The 24,041-nt window shown below is 43.7% G+C and overlaps 1 protein-coding gene across 2 annotated transcripts in view; it reads left to right on the plus strand.

Annotated features, from left to right (window-relative positions):
- The first annotated feature begins 507 nt into the window (after positions 1-507).
- ETNK1 (ethanolamine kinase 1) overlaps positions 508-24,041 on the plus strand; it is a 44,673-nt gene continuing 21,139 nt past the window's right edge. The window contains exons 1-5 of one of the 2 annotated variants that reach the window (XM_063446672.1): positions 852-927; positions 7,506-7,617; positions 8,746-9,005; positions 19,444-19,584; positions 19,706-19,848. In XM_063446672.1, coding sequence (XP_063302742.1) covers positions 7,576-7,617; positions 8,746-9,005; positions 19,444-19,584; positions 19,706-19,848 — 586 coding nt within the window. In that variant the 5' untranslated portion in view covers positions 852-927; positions 7,506-7,575. Of the gene's footprint in view, positions 928-7,505; positions 7,618-8,745; positions 9,006-19,443; positions 19,585-19,705; positions 19,849-24,041 lie in introns of both variants that reach the window. The other variant, XM_063446671.1, reaches the window with a different exon arrangement.

Here is a 24,041-nt window from a genome sequence, read left to right on the forward strand (position 1 = left end):
CTCACAGACTGTACTCACTGAGTGCCCCGTCCCCCTCACAGACTGTACTCACTGAGTGCCCTCTCCCCCTCACAGACTGTACTCACTGAGTGCCCCCTCCCCCTCACAGACTGTACTCACTGATTGCCCCCTTCCCCTCACAGACTGTACTCACTGAGTGCCCCCTCCCCCTCACAGACTGTACTCACTGAGTGCCCCCTCCCCCTCACAGACTGTACTCACTGAGTGCCCCCTCCCCCTCACAGACTGTACTCACTGAGTGCCCCCTCCCCCTCACAGACTGTACTCACTGAGTGCCCCCTCCCCCTCACAGACTGTACTCACTGAGTGCCCCCTCCCCCTCACAGACTGTACTCACTGAGTGCCCCCTCCCCCTCACAGACTGTACTCACTGAGTGCCCCCTCCCCCTCACAGACTGTACTCACTGAGTGTCCCCCCCCCTCACAGACTGTACTCACTGATTGCACCCTCCCCCTCACAGACTGTACTCACTGAGTGCCCCCTCCCCCTCACAGACTGTACTCACTGAGTGCCCCCTCACAGACTGTATTGAGTATCTGCCAGATTATAGAAAGTGGATGATACCCCCTCAGTAGTGAGTGAGTGCCTAAACCTCCTTAACCCTAGACTGTTCTGACTTTCTCCCCCACCCAGGCTGCCTTGACTAAGGTTTTCCAAGGACTGCCAGGTACTTGCTCCCAAGTCTGACTTGCTCCCAATTCTATCTCATTACGTGTTCCCGTGCCTTGCTCCGTGGCTCCCGCTGTGTGGCCCCTCTGATGGCAAATTATATCCATGTCCCCCCTGGATCTCCCGAGGTTCCCCGACTAGAGCTGACCGTGCTGGAAGCTGGCTATCGGGAAGGTGCAATGAACCTGCTCAAGGAGCTCAGACCCCACTGGAAGCCTGAGGAAGTCACCACACAGGTAATGGGTACTTACCAGGATACCCAAATATTGGCTCTAGGGGTATTGTGCGTGAATCTGGTGACATTCTAGGGGAAATGGGGTCTTTACATTGCTACTTGTTTTTGGCTTTCAGGGTGGTGATTCCACGACCTGGGTGTCTCGTCATGCTCTGACCAAGACTCTCTGACTTTCAATTTGGTGATGTTGTGGGCTCTCTGGCTTTTAGTTTGACTCCGCCACAGAAGTACCTCTGAGTTTTGTCTTTTTATGGGTTTTATTTGCTAAATGCTGCAATGTGAAATAAAAGTTGGATTATACGATGTAGTCTAAAATACCGAATATGTGGTTATTATAGTTGGGTTGGCTAACTTTCCAATTTTTCAGCTTTTCACTGTTTGGCTTAAAGCAGCTCTGAATTTTTTTTTACTGAGGTTCTCACATTGAATGACTGTATTGGAATTTTATTAAAGCTATCAAAGATATCCAAATGGTGGATGTGCAAGTGTACAGCATTGATGTGGAGCTCCAGGAGCTAATGAGGATCCTCTCAATTGAAATGGTCCGCTTCAGATAATCAAATAACTACCTTCCTCGGTTCCCATGAGCCACCAAGCTGTGATGTCATCATCCCCCCGAAAGACTGAGTTGCTTTAAAAGGGTTACTCCAAGCACCATGACCACACACACAAATGTTTAGGCTTCTTGCCAGAGGTGTAAATCCACCTCCTGTAGCATCGTTTGCCAGACTGAAATCAGCGTTCCGGGCTGGTTAATGGAATTTATGTGTATATTCCACACACAGACTTTCATTGGCTGAGAACGCTCCATTGATGCTCTCAGCCAATGAATGAGTGGAAAGATTGGCACCCAGCTTCTGCAATTCACCCGCCATCGAGAGATGCTCAGCACCCGGCAGGACGAAGGTAGAAGCAAACCGTTGCAAAATGCTTCATTAACTCTTTAAAAATAAACCTGTTTCAGGTTCGGGGTTTTATTTTTAGGGATGATTTCAGCTCCCCAGTGTTTGTGTAGGTATGGAAAAATGTTACTGCACATGCTCGTTTAAAGATGAGGATTGCTATTGGATCTGCAAGTTTTAACTGGGTAAATACACGAAGTCTGTCCGTAAAGTATCCAACCATTGTTAATCGATGTGGTGGTGTCTGAAACTGACTGCTTGGCTAATTTGTTCCTTGTGCTTTCTTTAGAATTCTACAAATTTAAAAATTCTGTGTTTTTCTGCAGCTAAAGACATGTTTTGTTTTGCAGATGTCCAGTGAGAGCCACTTGCTTACCTGTCAGTCTTGCACACAATTGCCTAATCGCTGGATACCTACTTTATTTGTCTAGCTCATATGACCTGTCTTGCAGCTGAGTGTATTTAAAGCGAGCTCACTAGTTTCTTGACTCTAAATGGTTTCCTTTAAAGTCAATGAACATCAAAACGTGGTAGAATTTATTCACTAATCAAAACTAATAATTAAGACGAGTCTGTTTTGCTTCCCCAAAATTTTTTGGGGCATCTCGTGGCCGTTTTGTGCATTTGTTCACTAAACAACTAATAGTTGTGAATTGAAAACTACATTGGAAAACTCATGCTAATATAGTCAAGCTGTGACCTATAACAGTTGGAGAATTTAACTGAAACAGCAAAATTTTTTTTTTTTTTTTTTTTTTTTCATTTGCTCCAATTCTTTTTAGTGAACCTGTCTTGTGTTCTGTTTGCTTCACAATATACATAGGAGTCTTGCACTGACACATTAGATTCTGTCTCTGTTCTTTTCTCGTTTAAAGATAAGGATTGCTATTGGATCTGCAAGTTTTAACAGAGTAAATATACAAAGTATCCAACCATTGTTAATATAACGAGACTGGTTTGTGTGACATGGATGTAATCTGGCAGCCATGGAGAGTGGACTGGAATGTGCATGCGTGAACAATGACGAAGTAACTATACTAGTCAGTGGGGGCGCAAAATGACGTTTAGTGAGCATGTGTACTGTGTGTCGTTGCATTCAAAATCTGCCTCAAATTTTGCATTAAAGGACCACTCTAGGCACCCAGACCACTTCAGCTTAATGAAGTGGTCTGGGTGCCAGGTCCAGCTAGGGTTAACTAATTGTTTTATAAACATAGCAGTTTCAGAGAAACTGCTATGTTTATCAATTAGTTAAGCCTTCCCCTTTTTCCTCTAGTGGCTGTCTCACTGACAGCCACTAGAGGCGCTTGCGTGATTCTCACTGTGAAAATCACAGTGAGAGCACGCAAGCGTCCATAGGAAAGCATTATGAATGCTTTCCTATGTGACCGGCTGAATGCGCGTGCAGCTCTTGCCGCGCGTGCGCATTCAGCCGACGGGGAGGAGAAGAGGCGGATCGGAGGAGGAGAGCTCTCCGCCCAGCGCTGGAAAAAGGTAAGATTTAACCCCTTTCCCCTTTCCAGATCCGGGCGGGAGGGGGTCCCTGAGGGTGGGGGCACCCTCAGGGCACTCTAGTGCCAGGAAAACGAGTATGTTTTCCTGGCACTAGAGTGGTCCTTTAAGCTTGAACATTCCTCTGTGGAAACGGTTTGGATGATTCAGAATGCTTTCGGGGACGACGCAATGAATGCAGCGCAAATAAAATCACTAAAGTGACACAGCCCCCCTACAACCCAGATATGGCGCCACACACCCTCTCGCTTTTCCCAAAACTTAAATAATGTTTGAAAGGGAAGAGATTTTAGACCGTCTAGAAGATTCAGGTAAATACGACGAGGCAGCTCATGGCGATTCCAATAAAGGATTTCGCAGAGTGTTTTGAACAGCGGAAGAGACACTGGGAGAACTGTGTGAGGCCCCAAGGTGCCAACTTTGAAGGGGATTGAGGAGTCCTTGTCTAATGTACAATTTTGTCTATTTTTCATATTACATGGCTGGATACTTAATGGACGAACCTCAAATGTACTTTAATGTTGCTGTAGAACACAAAAGGATGGCGACGAAAACTAAACCGGTCTTCCTCGTATCCAATGAGATTAGTGCACTGGCTTATTTGGTGGGTTAGATTCCAGACCATCCCTGTAAAGCTAATCACAGTTTTTTGTTTTTTTTTTGCTAGTGCGTATAAAATACACGTTCATGCTACCATCATACATTATTTGCTTTTATACAGTGCCAGTGTTCTGCATTCTAGCTAACCCGTGCAATAGCAGCACCCTACTTTCTAGCTGAGCCTCGCATCGCCGGCGTCCTGCCTCCTAGCAATGAATGGATACTGGCTATTCAACAGAGCTGGGAATGACTTCAATTACGCTGACTGTTCATTGAGGATAAGTGCTATATCCTGTTTAGCCTGTTTTAATGCTAACTAAAGTGTTACAAAGTCTGATGGTGCTTTATCATATATCTGCCTTTCTGGAGACTTTGCATGCTGGACCACAGCTCTTTCTTCATATCCCTGCATGCGCTCCTCTTTTCCCATCTTGCCACGCAGTGCATTCTCTGCTTCCTGTGTACTCCTCAGGGAGTCTATTAACGTTTAATGCACCCCCAATTTATTCCGTTTCCTTTTTTTTTCTTTAGGGGTATGTGCAGTGAGCTTTAGCCTGTTTTAATGCTAACTAAAGTGTTACAAAGTCTGATGGTGCTTTATCATAAAAACATTTTTTTTAGGCAAATATTACATTTTGATGCCATACAATAAAGAAACTAAGAATACTTGACATTCATTCAGATGTATGATTTGTCATCACTCTTAGTGTACAGGTTTTTGGTAAAACATAACCATTTTAATATGCTGTTGGGTTGTGCTGTATAGTATTGAGATTGTAGAAGAGTGACTGAAATACACGGTTTCATCAAGAAAGCACTTTAAACATGGAATCAGTGAGTTTTACGATCCCCCTAAATCCAGATTTCATACTGAGCTATTTTACGGAGTTTAGGTTGTAAGCTTGCAGGCAAGCCTCTCCAGCTTATTAAAGTTATTTCACACTAGTCTGAGAAGTGTCACCTTTTCACCTTTTTTTTTCTTTGTATATTCTACAGTTTTTTTGTTTTTTTTACCCCCAGAAGTGTCTACCACTACACAGGAATATTGTGAATGTGTTTTTTTGTTGTTGTTGTTTTTTTGCTCTGCCCCTGATCCACCTCTTTGACTGAGATCATCAGAATTGACAATCTCAGCCAATCCAATGTTTTCCTAAGGGTGGACAATGCATCTCTATGGAGAAGGTTGAACGATCTGCAGCGCTGACCCAGGAAGACCCTCTAATGGCCATCTGAGTGACTGCCACTGAGGCAGCAGTGCAAACCGTGCCTTTTCTCTGAAAAGGCTGTGTTTACAGCAAATAGCCTGCAGGGACATTATATAGGCATCAGAACAACTTCACTAAGCTGTATCCCGTACGTTAAGCTGGATCCCATACGTTAAGCTGTAGTTGTTCTGGTGATTATAGTGTCCCTTTTAATAAATAGAATGCTGTACCGAAAAAAATAAATGTAAAAAAATAAATTAAAATAAAACTGTGAAAAAGAATCGTCAGACTTGATAATTCCTGACAGTAAAAAAAATTCACAAAAAGGGGCCAGATTATTCTACACCACTTTAATAAATCTCACAATTGGCAAATAACCCCAAAAATGTTTTTCACTTTGAAAGCTATTCCCGGACTTGATGATGTTTGTTCAGTAAATATCCCAGCCTTCCACGTTATTTGGTTATGTGATTTGCATGGCTGTACCTGGCAAAGACGTGGCTTTCTAGCAGTGTCTGATTGTTATAAAGAGCCTCCCTGCTGATTAGCTGTGTTTTTTAAATAACATATCTCAATCTCACACTGTGTGTGTCAGCTCTGTGGTCTAATAAATTCCCCTTTTATAGCAGATTTGGGAGGTACACTTCCCTCGCTGATAACAGATATTATCGCTCGTTGAATGAGACAATGGCTGCTGAAACTTGAGGGCAGTTGCTCCACCTTTTGTCAAGTTAGGTATTTACCATACGATAAAGTAGACCCTGATTTGTCTTATGAAATGTTTTCAGTGAAATTCCAAGGCCGTCTTTATGACGATTTTATCTTATATGTTCGGGGCTGGCAAAGTCACGTTTAATATATGGATGATGGTTTCTGTGTAGTCATTTGCTACAGAATAGCTTGGTGCTTTTATCAATGATAAAATGAATAGTAAGTGATCTGGGTACAGAGGGAGATTGGAGACTAGACCTGGCTCTGCTATTTCTCTGTTTGTTTTTGCACGTGCTCGCTTTCTGAGATCCAAGCTTCTTTTGGCTCTTTGCCCACTTCCTTCTACACTAAAAGGAATTATCGGACTGTGAGCTCTGTTTAGAAGCAAGTTTTCAATAGAGTCCTGTATTAGTGTTTTTTCTATGACCGAGAAAGAGGTGATGTGATCTGACTAGATTCTGAGCAAATTTTACGTATTTGGGAAATATTCAGTGCTTCGTCACAGGGTTTTGTTTTGTAAGTGTTCCTTAACAGTAGAACTCTGTGTGGTGTATAATTGGGTGTTGAAACGGTTGACTGACAGGTAGACCAGGAGAGATCTCCAACAGACAGTCTACTGGCTCTGCATGTATAGTGAACACCGCGCATGCACTGTGGATTCCTATGGTTACTGACAGCACTGATTGGGGAGTATAGGATGGAAGTGACATCACCCCATTCACACACCAGCATGCTGTCAATGAAACCTTGAAAAGCAATGTGTCTGTTTGGCTCCTAGGAGATGATAGCCCTGCCGGAAACTCTGCAATAAACTGTAGATATTATTCCGGCAACTGCGTGTTTGCCAGCAGTTGCAGGATTTTAATGCTCTCTGAACCCTTGTAGATTAGTTTCGGGTGACTGATTTCTTTTAAAAGGGAAGTAAAAACGTTTTAAATTGGAGACTTCTCAGGGAGAGATCTCTGCCTTGTACGACAGTCATCGACGTTTCCATACACCACCTGTATCATTTCTCGCCAATATGAGTAACATCTCAATGCTTTGTGATAAAGAATTAGGGACTTTGTCCTCAGGGACAATGCTGCACACGTGTTCAGAAATTGGACTCAAGAGGAATCTTGCCTGGTGTATAAACCTGCATATCCTGCGCCCGAATTATCTCTGTACAAACAGATATATCTGACGTGTATCACCTTTTTATAAACCTCCCCCCCTCCCCCCCCCCCTACAATGTTAGTGGATGCTAGTTTCATTTGCATGTACAATGCCTAGTGTTCAGTGATATTCTTAATTCAATTCTTTTTTTTACAGTATTTATTTTGTCTGTAGAATTCTTTTTCCTATCTGATGCACAGTAAAGGATGTCCCTGTCTGATCTCAGTGGTTGCAGAGGGATTCTATGTAGATTGCAACACTTTCTCCCTGCGCACCGAGGTTGACTTGTTGAATGTCAGATGGCGAGGACGTGTCCCTGGGACTGAGCTGGTGGGAGTATAGGCATTCTTCTGCAGGCTCACAAACAAAGAACTTGCATTCTTTAAATGAAAGCTTTGCAAATATATTTTTTAAAAATCTGCAAAACTCAGATTAAATACTTCAATGTCTGTGCAATAATGAGTCTTGTAAGTAAAATTGTCACCTTGTCGCAGGTCTTCAAGGGGAGACTGAGTGTTTCTGGTCCCTCAGACTGGCTGAAGTGCTGAACCTGGCACTGTTATTATGTATCTAAATGCACTTATTCTTATCCTCGCATTTGGGACAGTAAGTAATCAAAGCTTTTGAGAATTTACTTTCCGAGTAAAGTGTTTGTTATGAAGGGTTGTGAAGATAATTATTGGGATCTTTTTCCCGTTGAGATAGCGTAGTTTGTCCATCCTTTATTATTTTGGAGATTATTTTGTGGATGCCAAAAGGATTCTACTATAATAAAGGTGAGGCGGCCATTTCTAGGTCTGTTTTAATCGAATGCACTTGTGGGATTTATTCGCTCAACCCATAATTGTGGGGAGCAAACAAGGGGATTGTACATTTTAGGCCAAAATAATCAAAGAAATTCTCTAGTTCACAATTTTGAGCTAAGCTTTGCAATTCCTTTATCCGTTCTCCAGAATTGACTGTTCTTTGAATAATCCCATTCGTATATCAATACTGTACTTTTATGCAGCTATTTGGCCCAGTTATTAAGATTCCCATGGGCTATGATTAATTGCTGCCTAACTGTTTGAATCTGCTTCTGGTGGCCATCTTGGAGGAGGCAGGATTGACCTCCAGTTAAGTATCTCTTTTGGGTACACATTCACCACTGGTTCTTTCTTTTCAATGTGTAGATTATGTGGACACCTACCCAAAGCTGACACATTACATGGATGTCAATGTTCCTTTTAATGCACTGGCTTTTGGATATTAACATATTTTACTGCTAGTAAGTGTTTCAAATAAAAGTATTTTACACAATCACTTCAAGGGGGGATTGGAGATCTGTATATTGAGCAATTGTAGAACAGGCCATAGGAACAATATCTTTGTTTCCATGGAGCTTGCTCTACTTCCGGACTGTTTCATGCATCAATCCCAGTTTATGGGTTGTAGAGCCCTGTACTGGAGGCACCTAGCATCCCATGTTGGCTTCCCCCAGCTACCGTATCCCAGGCAATAGCACAATGAAGTGTAACGTCTAGAATAATGTCAGTAGCATTTATTGCTTGGTTTGGAGCTGTGGGAGTGGTGTTCTGGATTCCTGGGAAGGTGGTGTATGCTGAAATAGTTGTATGCAGTTTTTTTTCATTCTTCATCTAAACTCTCCTTTGCGTTAGGAAATCTTTCACGTTCTACTACTTGTGTGTTTGTCTTGTGATTACTCTGACTCGTGACATCTGTTTGTCTTCTCAGGTTTTCACAGATGGAATTACAAATAAGCTTATCGGTTGCTATGTTGGTGACAAAATGGAAGACGTTGTCTTGGTGCGAATTTATGGGAACAAGACTGAGCTGCTTGTCGACCGCGAAGAAGAATTGAAAAGTTTCCGGGTGCTTCAATCACACGGCTGTGCGCCCCAACTTTACTGCACCTTCAATAACGGCCTGTGCTATGAATTCATGCAGGGAGATGCCCTGGATCCAGAGCATGTCTGCAATCCTGTTATTTACAGGTACGCAGTGTTTGTTACCCAACCGGCCTTTATTCTGCACTAGCACTCACTTTATAAAATGGAATGCTAAATGTATAGGTTATGCTGGGACGTCGGCAGGGGAGGAGCGAGGGACATCAGACTTGGAATCTGGTAAGTGACAGAAGGGGGGGAACTATAGGGAGCTATAGTGCCAGGAAAACAAATTTGTTTTCCGAACACTGTAGTTTCCCTTTAACAATACTTCTAATACAACACAAAAAGGTGAGCGGCTCACTCTGTGTAAAATGTATAATTAAAAAGAAATGCTTTGTGACTTAGTGCAACACATCAAATATATGGACTATATACAGGGAGTGCAGAATTATTAGGCAAGTTGTATTTTTGAGGATTAATTTTATTATTGAACAACAACCATGTTCTCAATGAACCCAAAAAACTCATTAATATCAAAGCTGAATATTTTTGGAAGTAGTTTTTAGTTTGTTTTTAGTTATAGCTATTTTAGGGGTATATCTGTGTGTGCAGGTGACTATTACTGTGCATAATTATTAGGCAACTTAACAAAAAACAAATATATACCCATTTCAATTATTTATTTTTACCAGTGAAACCAATATAACATCTCAACATTCACAAATATACATTTCTGACATTCAAAAACAAATCAGTGACCAATATAGCCACCTTTCTTTGCAAGGACACTCAAAAGCCTGCCATCCATGGATTCTGTCAGTGTTTTGATCTGTTCACCATCAACATTGCGTGCAGCAGCAACCACAGCCTCCCAGACACTGTTCAGAGAGGTGTACTGTTTTCCCTCCTTGTAAATCTCACATTTGATGATGGACCACAGGTTCTCAATGGGGTTCAGATCAGGTGAACAAGGAGGCCATGTCATTAGATTTTCTTCTTTTATACCCTTTCTTGCCAGCCACGTTGTAGAGTACTTGGACGCGTGTGATGGAGCATTGTCCTGCATGAAAATCATGTTTTTCTTGAAGGATGCAGACTTCTTCCTGTACCACTGCTTGAAGAAGGTGTCTTCCAGAAACTGGCAGTAGGACTGGGAGTTGAGCTTGACTCCATCCTCAACCCGAAAAGGCCCCACAAGCTCATCTTTGATGATACCAGCCCAAACCAGTACTCCACCTCCACCTTGCTGGCGTCTGAGTCGGACTGGAGCTCTCTGCCCTTTACCAATCCATCCATCTGGCCCATCAAGACTCACTCTCATTTCATCAGTCCATAAAACCTTAGAAAAATCAGTCTTGAGATATTTCTTGGCCCAGTCTTGACGTTTCAGCTTGTGTGTCTTGTTCAGTGGTGGTCGTCTTTCAGCCTTTCTTACCTTGGCCATGTCTCTGAGTATTGCACACCTTGTGCTTTTGGGCACTCGAGTGATGTTGCAGCTCTGAAATATGGCCAAACTGGTGGCAAGGGACATCTTGGCAGCTGCACGCTTGACTTTTCTCAGTTCATGGGCAGTTATTTTGCGCCTTGGTTTCTCCACACGCTTCTTGTGACCCTGTTGACTATTTTGAATGAAACGTTTGATTGTTCGATGATCACGCTTCAGAAGCTTTGCAATTTTAAGAGTGCTGCATCCCTCTGCAAGATATCTCACTATTTTTGACTTTTCTGAGCCTGTCAAGTCCTTCTTTTGACCCATTTTGCCAAGGGAAAGGAAGTTGCCTAATAATTATGCACACCTGATATAGGGTGTTGATGTCATTAGACCACACCCCTTCTCATTACAGAGATGCACATCACCTAATATGCTTAATTGGTAGTAGGCTTTCGAGCCTATACCGCTTGGAGTAAGACAACATGCATAAAGAGCATGATGTGGTCAAAATACTCATTTGCCTAATAATTCCTAGATTTTACTAGTAACATGACGTAAAGTCATGATTTTATTAAAGACACGGAGGCGAGTATTATGCATATCTCTTTCTTTATTTCCTCAGCAGCAAAGATAGAGGAATATAAATATTATCAAAAATGAAAGAAAAAACTGTACAGGCATAACGAGTAGCCAATCACATAACAGAGGAAGTAGCTATATAAGTCCTGTGTCTCCCACAATCCCCCTCTTTCTTGCGCAACCGAAGACCAGGTAAGATAAACGATGTCCCACTTGATCCAAACAGGAAACGGGAAACAAAACGAGAACTTCAAGCTAAAAAAGATAGAAAAATATGGTAATTTCCAAACTCAAACTGTAGACTTACCAAACATAAACGTGAGGGATCTACATGAAACATGATGCTGAAATAGAATATATATACATGATTAGAAATCAATATAAAACTGTCAAATCATCCAAGCATGATAAAAACTACACAGTACAAAAAACATGAACTCAATACAGACCCAATTGCCCACGTACTCGTATTGCATCGAAGCATCTCCAATCCCAAATCCACACCGGGAGGGTGGGAGGGAATAATACTCGCCTCCGTGTCTTTAATAAAATCATGACTTTACGTCATGTTACTAGTAAAATCTAGGAATTTTATTAAAGACACGGAGGCTCCTATTATGCAAGTTTAAAGCTGTGCTATCACCTGAGATGCGACGTGTTCAATTGGTCTGAAATAGAAGTCTCTGAAGGTCGACTCTCGGGACCAGTCCGCTGCGCGCATGATGTCCTCTAGGCGGCAACCAACTGTGGATGCCTTCGAGGCCATAGCACCCCTTACAGAATGAGGCGTAAAGACAGATGTGTCTATACCCGCTAGGGATAAAAGCCAACGAATCCAACGCGCCAGCGTCGGAGTCGATACTGGGCGATGAGGAGCCTTAAACGAAATGAATAGGGGATGGCGTTCAGATGAGCGCACCGCACGTGTAGCCTCTAGATAGGCCTTCAAACAATCCACCGGGCAGAGCGCCGGACACAACGGGAATCTAGGATATACGAAGGATTTGGACGCCGACTTAGTTCTCCTAGATATGGTGAAAGTAACGCCATCCGGCGTAAACACAAAGGCACCCCAGTCAAGAGCCCTAACATCGGAGACTCTCTTACAAGAGACCAGGCAAAACAGCATAACCATCTTGGAGGATAGTTGTTTAAGAGTCAAGTCCTGGTTAGGGTACCAATCCGACAGAAAACGCAACACAATGTTGACGTCCCAAAATGTCGAAAACCGCGACCTAGGCGGACGGACGAAGCGAATACCCTTGAGAAGACGGCATACAAAAGGATGTTTGCCGATGGGTACACCTTCCAACCCACCATGACCGGCCGATATGGCCGATCGAAAAACATTGATAGTCCTGTACGCCTTGCCTGAGTCGAACAGGGCTGTAAGAAACCCCAGTATCAAATGGAGAGGGGCAGATATGGGATCCACTGCCCGTTCCATGCACCAATCAGACCAAGACTTCCATGCAGCTCGGTAAGCTGATCGTGTGCCCGGAGCCCAGGCGTTATCGAGGAGCAAGAGAGTCGACTGTGGAACGTCAGGGACAAGCCAGCGTCCCCTGAAAGGAACCATGCTACCAGGGGCAATTGGTGCTGGAGCACCAATTCGTGCGAGTTCCCATCCGGATCCAGAAGGAGGTCCTGGAAGTTCGGCAACAGACGAGGGAAGTCTATGGACAACTCCATCAGACGAGGGAACCACGGCCGTGATCTCCACAGAGGGGTGATCAGGGTCAGACAACAGTCGTGACGAACCAGCTTTGAGATCGTACGAGCGATCATGTTGAATGGGGGAAAGGCATACAGGTGGCCTGGAGGCCATTCTTGAAGAAAGGCATCCGTCGCCACTGCCGCCGGGTCCGGTCTCCAACTGAAGAACCTCGGTAACTGAGTGTTCAGTCGAGATGCGAACAGATCCATCTCGAACCGACCCCACAGCCTGTTTAGGCTTTGGAAGACCGAGGCGTGCAAATGCCAGTCTCCCGAGTCTCTCAAATGTCTGGAGTTCCAATCCGCACCTGAATTGTCCAGACCCGGAATATGTTCCGCCGTCACCGAGACGTTGTTTAGGAGGCAGAACTGCCAAAAGTCCTTCGCCAGCAGAGCCAACATTTTGGACTTGGTTCCGCCCAAGTGATTTATGTATCGGACTGCCGATACGTTGTCCAATTTGAGGAGAACACAACAGTTCGCCTTTCCAGGGGTAAGGCTGCGAATCGCAAAGGCCCCCGCCAGGAGTTCCAGGCAGTTGATGTGTAACGACTTCTCTGCGTCGGACCATCTGCCCCCCGTGGAGATGTCGCCACAACGAGCCCCCCAGCCGTGCAAGCTGGCATCTGATTCTATGACCACGTCCGGAACGGAACCGAAAATTGCTTTTCCGTTCCAGGCTTCCATGTGTGCTAACCACCATACCAGCTCGTCTCTGGACTCCTCGTCCAGACAAAGTCGGGATTCGTATGATCGACCCGAACGTAGGTGTGACCCCTTGAGCCGTTGGAGAGCCCGGTAATGTAAGGGGCCTGGGAATATCGCCTGAATGGAGGAGGCCAGTAGGCCGATGATCCTCGCCAACTGCCGGACTGACAAGTCCGAAGCGCGAAGAGCTTGACGGAGCTCCTTCTGGATGGCTTTTATCTTGGATTCTGGCAAGTACAGGAACTGCCGCACGGAATCCACCTGGAACCCCAGGAACTCCATAGACTGGGCGGGTGTCAGGACCGACTTGTCCCAGTTTACCAGAAAACCTAGGTTCTGTAAGAGGTTGATCGTCCAGTCTAAATGCAACTTCAGGCATTCCAACGACTGTGACATGATCAGGATGTCGTCCAGGTAAATAATTAGTCGAACCCCTCGGGTACGGAGGAACGACACCACCGGCTTCATAACCTTGGTGAAACACCAAGGAGCCGAGGAGAGGCCGAACGGAAGGCATGTAAAACGCCAACGCCGTCCGTGCCAGGTGAAGTGCAAGTAGTCCCTGGATTCTATCGCTATTGGAACCGTGAAGTATGCATCCTTCAGGTCCAATTTGGCCATCCAATCCGACTGTCTCAGGAGGTCTCTGAGACAATGGATGCCTTCCATCTGGAAATGTTGGTAGCGTAGGAAGGCGTTGAGAGGGCGAAGGTTTATCACTGGGCGGACACCGCCCCCTTTCTTGGGTACAAGGAAGAGATTGCTCGTAAAGCCTGGAGTGGCGAACGGCAATTCTTCGATGGCGCCCTTTGAGAACATCTCCGCGACTTCCGCGGAGATCATCGCGTCCTGCTCCCGTGGGAGGGACAACTCCCTGGGGGTATACGTTTGGACAGGCAGGGAAACAAAATCTAGTTGGTAACCCTTTACGCATTGCAGAACCCAAGCATCTGAGGTAATAACTGCCCACCTTGGGTAAAATAAGGCTAGCCTCCCCGCCACCCGAACCTGATCGAGAAGGGAAGAAGGGGTACTCACCATAAGGGCGTCTGCCCGACGACCCACCACGGGGGTATCTAGAGCCCCACGATCTCCCTCTGGCCGGGAAGAAAGGAGGCGTTTTCGGGTCCTGGAGCCCACGAGAGGGGAAAAAGGAACCTCTGTTGGCCCTGAATGAGCCACGGAAACCACGGCCGGGAGGACGGTTCCTGCTACGCCCGGCCCCACCGAAAACCTTGGGCGCGAAGACGCGCTTCATATTAGCTTGCGCCTTGTCAATAGCCGTAAAGGTTTTTACATAGGACCCCATGTCCTTCACAAAGGATGTGCCGAACAACATCCCCTCATCGGCTGAGTCAGGTTCAGCTACGGTCATAGCAGCCAGTTTAGGGTCTATTTTCAAGAGAATAGCCTTGCGTCTCTCGGAAGACATAGCCGTGTTGGCATTCCCCACAAGGCATATAGTTCGCTGGACCCACCCGATGGCCACGTCCATATCTAGAACTGAGTCGCCATTACGGGCTGCCTCGAGGAGCTCGTACAGTTTAGACAGGGGGCCCAGCGTATCCAGAATTTTATCCTGGCACCCTTTTAGTGAGTGATCAAGACCCTTTTTAGGCTTCCACCCAGATTTATTAAGAAATTGGGCAATTTGAGGGTCCACTTCAGGGGTCTTACAGGCAGCGCCAGGGAGGGAGGGTCGTGGGCATTCGGCACGCAATTTATTGCGGCCTTCCTTTGACAGAGGTGTGCGAATCCTCTTAGCCACATACTGGGCGATATGGTCCGGAGGGACCCATTCGGCAGACCGCGGGTGACGCAGGTCGTCCGGGTCAAACAGGGGGTTCCCCTGTGGGTCTAAAAGCCCTTTATCATTATCCCCAGCGGGGTCAGGCACTTTTCTACGGGGGACGGCAGAGGACCCCGAAGGGGTGACACCCGTAAGGGGTTGATCCTCGCCAGACCCGTCCTCCCCATAGGAGTCATATTCCATAACATCGGAATCATTGTCCACACTCCGGTCGGTATCCGACCCATCATCCAGGGCTCTAGCCCGTTTCCACAATCTAGCCTTTTTAGCCCGGCCAGGGGCTCTTGTGCGCGTGGGATGCGCGCTATCTGCGACCGCCAAAGGCGTGTCAGTCATGACAGGCAAAGCCTGCATCGAGGAGTGGGACCCGAGATGTCTAGCCTTTGCCTTCGCCTTACGGGCACCCGGCACAGTCAGGGCAGGGGAAGGGGACCCCGCACCCAGGGGGTTAGGGGCAGCCATAGAAGGCAAGAGCACAGACTGAAGTGACTGGGCAAAGGAGGATGAGACAGTCCCCATAGCGGAGGCAATAGCCTTTTCAAGGGAAGAAGCCATAGTAGCTTCCAACAAGGCCTGGAGTTCCTGAGAGGCCATAGCGCCCTCGGGGTTATCTATCGTAAAATCCCCAGAAGGGACAGTAGGCCCATCTTTGCAATCTTGCATAGTGAGGTACAACAGAAGCAAAATTGAATACTAGAAAAAAATGGGTTGATTAACCCAGTAGAACAGAAAAAAATGGCTAAACCTGATCGTTGGTGTAGCAAGGGGACCCGTAGGAAGGGACCGACCGCCCGGCACAGCAGGGTGAAACGAATGATCGCCCAAAATGGCCGCCGCACGTGTCAGGGTGTGCCCGTGGACCGGCTCCAGGCGGGGGAAGGGGCGCGTGCACCCACCCGCGTGGGCAGCCCGCGAGAGTGGAAAACGAGCACACTCAGTCGCGTCCACAGAGAAAGGGGGCACGCGGCTGAGATAGCGCCGAGAAGCGGCAACAGGGGCGGTATGAGGGAAAACAGCCCGCGGCGGCGGGCAAAGCCCCTAGGGGAAACCCCCAATACACCAACGATGTAGGTACTAGATAGTAATCAACAATAAATAAAAACGACAATAATGAAACAAGCATAAGCAAAACATGAATCACAAGTAGACAAAATGCAATGAGTAGGAGAGCTCAAGTAAAATACTTAGCTGTCTGAGGAAGCAGCAAAGAAAGAGGGGGATTGTGGGAGACACAGGACTTATATAGCTACTTCCTCTGTTATGTGATTGGCTACTCGTTATGCCTGTACAGTTTTTTCTTTCATTTTTGATAATATTTATATTCCTCTATCTTTGCTGCTGAGGAAATAAAGAAAGAGATATGCATAATAGGAGCCTCCGTGTCTTTAATAAAATTCTGCACTCCCTGTATACCATATTCACTTTCCTTCTGATTGTAGCTGAAAGAAACTGCTAGTTAAAAGGTACCTTACGAAGATCTAAGAATTGATTTGTTTTTTGATTTTTTTTTTTTTTTTTTTATGTGAATCCAGGAAAGAAAACCATTTTGCATCACTCCTATGCTGATATACTTGAGCCAGTATCATACGTGCTCATAAAAATGTGAGTGGGATGTGATCAAACTTTAAATCCATTGTATCACGTATACTGTATTGACTGTACTACCCTATATAAGTGTTTGTCTTTCAGCTACAATCAGAAGGAAACATTTTTATATAGGGTAGTACAGTCAATACAGTATACGTGATACAATGGATTTAAAGTTTGATCACATCCCACTCACATTTTTATGAGCACGTATGATACTGGCTCAACTATATCAGCATAGGAGTGATGCAAAATGGTTCTTTCCTGGATTCACATAAAAAAAACTAATCAATTCTTAGATCTTCGTAAGGTACCTTTAACTAGCAGTTTATTTCAGCTACAATCAGAAGGAAAGTGAATATTGTGTGTATGTATATATATTATAATGTTGCACTGAGTCACAAAGCATTTAACTACAAATTTTACACAGCGTGTGTCACCCACCTTTTCATGTTGTATTTGATGTATCCACACTTGTTGAGCAGTTTCACTGGCACTGCAGCCACCTGACTGGTTGTGCAGTGGTCTGAACATGCACTGCTCTCGGATCTGATAGGAGTAATCAAATCCCTCTGCATCCTGGCAAACTCAGAGGTTTTATACTGTGTACCACCAAACCATGGCATGCCGAGTGTCTGTACACTTTCCACGTTTTATTATTGCTGTCTTTATATATGAGAGATACGAAGTCTACCTTTCAACCTTGCTGTTAAAGCCAAACCGTAACACAGGTGGCAGATCTGTAAACTTCACCTCTATATAAACATGAACCCGTACTGAATATAATGTGCCTCTTCGTCTTCAAAAAGAGAAGTGAAACCTCTGGTCACAAGTATTAACCCCTTCATTGGCTAGAGGGATGGATATTTTTCAGTGCTTTTCTAATAAAACACACAAATGTCTGAATAAGCTAATAACATGCTCCACTTGATATGACGGTTTCTCTGGATTTTATACTCCTTGTCCTGGATGTATTCTGGTATTGGGTAAAATACTGGGGGCTGTTGTTACTGTGAATTGCACACTTTCAGTATTGCCAACATAATCCTAAACAGTCAGAAATTCTATAAATGGAGATTCCGCGTCTTAACCCAGGGCGAGATTATAAATGAGCTCACAGTAAAAATGGAAAGAAGTTCTCCTTATAACATATGACCAGTCAAAACGATTTCTTAGAAATCAAAGCTTTAAGCAGACCCCCCATTCTGGAATCTCCATATTCTACAAATGGTGGAAAATGCATGATTTATTTAAATGAAAGGGCACAGGACCCTCGGATTTCTTCCTTGTTGTCGCGTCTGTTTTCTCTGGGATTTAAATGGTGTTTGGCCCAGCTTACAGCCCAGTCCTGAAGGTGATGGAATTAATGCATAGTTGTAATTCAGCCAGTGCTTACACATGGAAATGGCTAGTAAGAAGATTGTGGCGTATTACAATGCTTTACAGTGAACGCTACTCTCCGTTCCTGCCTGACTTTTACTGTGCACTTACATGGAAGGGACTTGGAATCAGCTGGAACCAGTTACCCAGCCACTGACCTACTTTACTTATTTTATGTAATGGTAAATCTGGAATAGTCCAATCCAGTCCTTTTATATGTTTAACACATTGCTATTTTCTTCCTTCATTATTATTTAAATTTATTTTCATGGTGCACTTCCATGCATCCACTGTGTATGTTTTGTGTTTATTAGTGCCAGAAAATGGCTCTCTAATTATGTTATAAAGGCCTGGATAGAATGTGTTGTGGTGGGAGCTCTGGATTACGTGGGTTCACCCCTTTTTATAAAGATATTGCTTTACTCTACAGAAAAGGGATCATCCCTATTCTCACGACGTCCAAAAAAAAGGTTCTCTTCCCCTTTTTCTTTGAAAGGGGCACTGTAAATGATTCATCTCATTGAAGTGGTTATAGACTGTATAACCTTGCATTCAGTGTTAAACAATTTTTAATGTTTTAATACTAATCAAGAGTTTCCAGCAGCCTATCCCCTCTGTGCTGCTTGGACTCCTGAGGAAGAGAATGGATGGGGAGTGTCAGCTGCCTGCTTTTAGCCTGTTACGTGCTGAGCGATTTTATTTATGGTATGAATCGGTATGGCTAGAAGGAAGTGTGTAATCTCTCTTAGCCACACCTCCAGTAGGGGCCGGGGCTGTGGGTGGCTAGAGACACTCATTCAGTGTTCATAAATGGAGGACAGCGCCAGAACACTACAGACACCATAAACACTTCAATGATCTGAATTGGTTGTGGCACCTTTAAATTTTAAAGCTGATGACAAGGGTAGCGATATATTTAATTTAAAGGCCAAAGACTACAGCTCCTTTTAATCCAGGAATGCTGCAGGAACGCAGCACCGACACCAGCCATCTTCCCACCGTCCCATTACTAGTGCGTGCGTGCTTGTGCGGACAGATTGAGCTGAGATGCTGGCATGTAGTATTAAACACGCTCATTCTGCATGTGAAACAAGCTGCTATTTTACAAGATGCGACCAACGTGACCAATAACATCACTCCTGGAATGGGAGTGTCTGCGGTATCTTCTCAGATGTAGCAGCCTGATTGTTGGCTGCTGACTGCACATTCCTTCAAGGAAAGGGCAGGGAAAATGCTATTTCATACTTTAACATTCAATACATTCTGTCTCACATTGCATACTTTATCCCATCTTTTTTATTTCTAAGCAAAACTGTTAATGTTCTTTTCAGGTTAATTGCGCGGCAACTCGCTAAAATCCACGCCATCCATGCACACAATGGATGGATCCCCAAGTCAAACATGTGGTTTAAAATGAGAAAATATTTCTCCCTTATTCCTACGGAATTTGAAGACGAGTTAATCAACGAGAGGTGAGGTTTCCTCGTTCAGTGCCCTGTAATCTTGTCACCCTATCCTTTGGCTTCTTCTCCATCATTTTTTTCGTTAACCACCTTTTTTATTTTTTTTTGTTCCTTCTGGTTTAACCCACAGGTTCCTGCGTCATGTACCAAGTGCACAGGTCTTACAGGCTGAGATGTCATGGCAGAAGGATACCCTCTCCAGTTTAGGGTCACCCGTAGTACTTTGTCACAATGACCTATTGTGCAAGAATATAATCTACAACAAGAAGAGAGGTAGGTCTAGCATGGTCTACCGGCGCAGACTGACATAAAAAAACAAAACTACTTTTAACTGTATTCATCTTTTTGATATGAATTGTGCTCTGCAAGCTTGTCTTTTTTGGTGCTTTGTTCATTCAGTATTAGTATACTTTTTCTATGTGGAAGATATCCAATGCACTATTATCTATAGATAAATTGATGGTTTTCATTTTATTTATCTTTTACATAATCCCCTACCCCAGTGCAACATTAAAGTGGGTACACAGCGGGCATAAGTCACATAATAATTCAGGGGGGAAAAAAACCTACTTGTGTGCCACGGCAGTTTGTGTTTTAAGGTTTATTGTGACAATTCAACACCTGCCATATTTAGTCCTGGTTCCTAAAAGAGTAATGACTCCCCTTCCCATAGCCTGATGTACCCGTAGATGTCGTTAACTGCTTGTCTCTTATTTCTCACTTATTTCTTGTTTTATTGAATAGAAGTATAATTAAGACCCTTGCAAACAAGGACATACCCAACACATTTCTTCTTTTCATTTTGTGGGGGCTGTTTCTCCTCACATACAACTTTTGTTGAATTTGAATTGCTACAAATGCAAACACCATGCAAACCATTGTAACACATATCACACAATGAATGCCAACAGCATAGGGGGAGGAAAGGGAAATGAGAGAACTACTAAAGAGGAACAGGAAATTAAAAAAAAAATGACTCATACCTCTTACCTTCTCAGATAGCAAGCTGTTTCCAATCATTGACTGAACTCTGTGTGTAAATATTACTCTTAGCTTGAGGTTTAAGCTATATTTTTCCAAGTTAATCTCTCTCAAATTGAAGCCATCTAGCAATAATGAAACAATTATTGCACTAATGGAATTAAGGGCTTGAAGACCATTTACTTAGAGAGAGAGAGAGAGTGTGTGTATGTATGTATGTATGTATGTATGTATGTATGTATGTATGTATGTATGTATGTATGTATGCATAAAATAAATAAAAATAAAAATAAAATAAAATATACATAAAATAAATAAAAATGCCTAATCATAATGTCCTGGACATTAGCATTGAGAAAGGGCTGCTGCCTGAAACGTTTGCTGCTTTAACTTTGTCCTCAAATAAATTGTGGCAGCACCTGGGTGTGCACACCTATACTGGATACGCAGGACTCTTATTTGTTTTTTGGTGATATGTATTTTACATGTGCTTATAATCATAAGTCCAGGGCTACTAGTGGGGGCTTACAAGTTTCTCACATCTTCACGCCTTGAGAACTCATTGAATACTCCAAATTTTTTCTAGCAGACTGACTAGTGGTGAGTTAAAATTTTGAGTCCTCCTTATATAACTCCAATTTTACTTGCCACGGTGCATCACAAACATGACGTATATCCCCTGAAGGTGTGCACTCAGTAGACTAACTAAGCGCAAATTAAAGGAATACTCCACGTACTATAAGAACTTAATTGGATTGAAGATATGATTCCAGGGGTTTCCTGGGATCAGCTTACTTTTAGTTAATCCACCCTCCGAGCACCATAACAACATAATTGAAGTTAAGTTGTTATGGTGCAAGAAGCCCCTTTGCTCGTTATTATCTTTTAGGGGTTATATCGTTCATGAAGTTGGCTCCCCAGTGCTGATTCTTCCTGTAATATCCACATCCTCGAATTCTGATCTAGGATACGGCCTGCCGCCAGGCAGAGTTGACACTAATTGGATTAGAGTGGTCAGACAACATTCTGAACCAATCATTACCTCCCGTTCATTAACAAAAAACACCAAAAAAAAGGGTATATACTTTTTCTTTTTACGCTTGTTGGCTGAGGCGGTAAACAAGGTAAAACTATCCCTGTTACCAGCTTTTACATAAGTTTTTATTCTGTGGCCATTTAAAGTGGAACGGTCATTTTCTGCCAACTGCCCCTTAAGCAATGAATATATATTTTATCGTTGGAGGAATTAAATTATTTCTACGTCATTAACCAACAGCTCAGCTCCTTTACACCACTAGCACCATCTCGTTGGGTCTGTGGGCATTACACTGATGTGCCTGCTCCCACCAATCCTGGGAACACTTCCATAATTTGCAATGTGTGCATCAATTGCTATATTCTCTTAACCCCTTCTTTACCAGAGGGTAGGATAATCCCTTGGTAAGCAAACAAATTAGTATAGTTTAAAAAACATATACCACCGGGGGCGCCACAATCACACACGTGTGAATATATTTACCATATGTTGGACACAGAACGTCATGTAAAGAGATAAAAGTAATACAATATATAGTGAAGTATTTAATGATACAAATAAAAATGATAAAAAGATAAAAAGTCACACTCACAAATGTATTGGCACAATAGGGACATACGTCTATATTGTGCTGTAAAAGCTTGTCAGCCCCTTCTTGGGCTAAAATCCCCTTTGCAAGGTTGCAGTAAAGGAGTTTAAGCATGCGTGGGATAGGCATAAGGCTATCCTAACTATAAGATAAGGCCAGGGACTAATGAAAGTATTACTAGATGGGCCGAATGGTTCTTATCTGCCGTCACATTCTATGTTTCTATGATCCAATCTTCCAGATACAGTGGTGGTCAGTCTGTGTGTAGCTGAACTCCAGATCTGTGATATGGTCCAATACAGTCTGTGGGGGTGCTGGCAGGCTTCAAACCGCTCGACGCGTTTCGCCTTACCGACTTTTTCAAGAGCTATACTAATTTGTTGGCTTATATTGTTTGGGATTGGGAGTGATCCCTTATTTGGAGTGGCTAGCCTGCACTATTATAAGCACTTTTGTTCCCACTTACTGCCCCCTAATCCCTTGGTAAGACTGTACTGCGGGTGACTGCTTTCTCGTGGAATGAGACCATCTAGTGCTTGCTTACTCTGCAGATATTTTAGTGTGTTCATTAAAAAGGGTCCCCTGCAGCCACTGGTGGACTGTACAATTCAGGCTTTTATTCTCTGTTGTAGCTGTGCAGTAAATAACATGTTTGCCATGGCCACAATTTACTTGTCTTCACAAATGTGGTGCCCAGGATTATATTATATAGGTTTAATCATTGTTATTTATTCATTAAGCTGTGCTGGGCCTCAGTTGGATCAATTTGCCTGATTTAAAATGGATTAGTTTTTGATCTATATAGCAAAACTAATTCCGTATCCATACGAACACCGTATCTTCAGAAGGATATTGATACCTTAGAGAGAGTTCAGAGAAGGGCTACTAAACTGGTTCATGGATTGCAGGATAAAACTTACCAGGAAAGGTTAAAGGATCTTAACGTGTATAGCTTGGAGGAAAGACGAGACAGGGGGGATATGATAGAAACATTTAAATTCATAAAGGGAATCAACACAGTAAAGAGGAGACTATATTTAAAAGATTACTTTACTGAGAGGGTAGTGGATGCATGGAATAGCCTTCCAGTCGAAGTGGTAGTGGTTAGCACAGTAAAGGAGTTTAAGCATGCGTGGGATAGGCATAAGGCTATCCTAACTATAAGATAAGGCTAGGGACTAATGAAAGTATTTGGAAAATTGGGCAGACTAGATGGGACGACTGGTTCTTATCTGCCGTCACATTCTATGTTTCTATGTCCTTGCAGTCTCTGCTTAATTCTGCCATTTAGGAGTTAAATCACCTAAATCACTTATGCAGCCCTAGTCACAACTCCCATAACTGTGACTGACACAGCCTGCAAGAAAACAAAATGGATTAATCTTCAAAAAAAGATGTAAACTTGCTTTAGAAGTTTTTATCTACTGTTCTGTAAATTTGCATTTTAATCATACAATGGAGGCTCCTGCAGGCTATGGAAGGCTATTAACAGAGCAGAACAGAAATAAATTCTAAATTAAACAGAATTTGCAGCAAAGGAAGTGTAAACATTAGATGACTCTTTACAGGAAGTGTTAAGGAAGGCTGTGTAAGTCGCAGGGAGGTGTGCCTAGGGCTGCATAATCAAAGTGATTTAACTCCTAAATGGCAGAGAATTGAGCAGTGAGACTGCGGGGGCATGATCTATGCACCAAAACTGCTTCATTAAGATTAAGTTGTTTTGGTTCCTATAGTGTCCCTTTAAACCAGGCTTCCCCAAACTCCAGCCCTCCAGATGTTCCTGAACTACAACTCCCATGATTCTATGAATGAAAAAGGCTGAGAATCATGGGAGTTGTAGTTCAGCAACATCTGGAGGGC

The sequence above is a fragment of the Pelobates fuscus genome, chromosome 3 (assembly GCF_036172605.1).
Source record: "Pelobates fuscus isolate aPelFus1 chromosome 3, aPelFus1.pri, whole genome shotgun sequence".
NCBI lineage: Eukaryota > Metazoa > Chordata > Amphibia > Anura > Pelobatidae > Pelobates > Pelobates fuscus.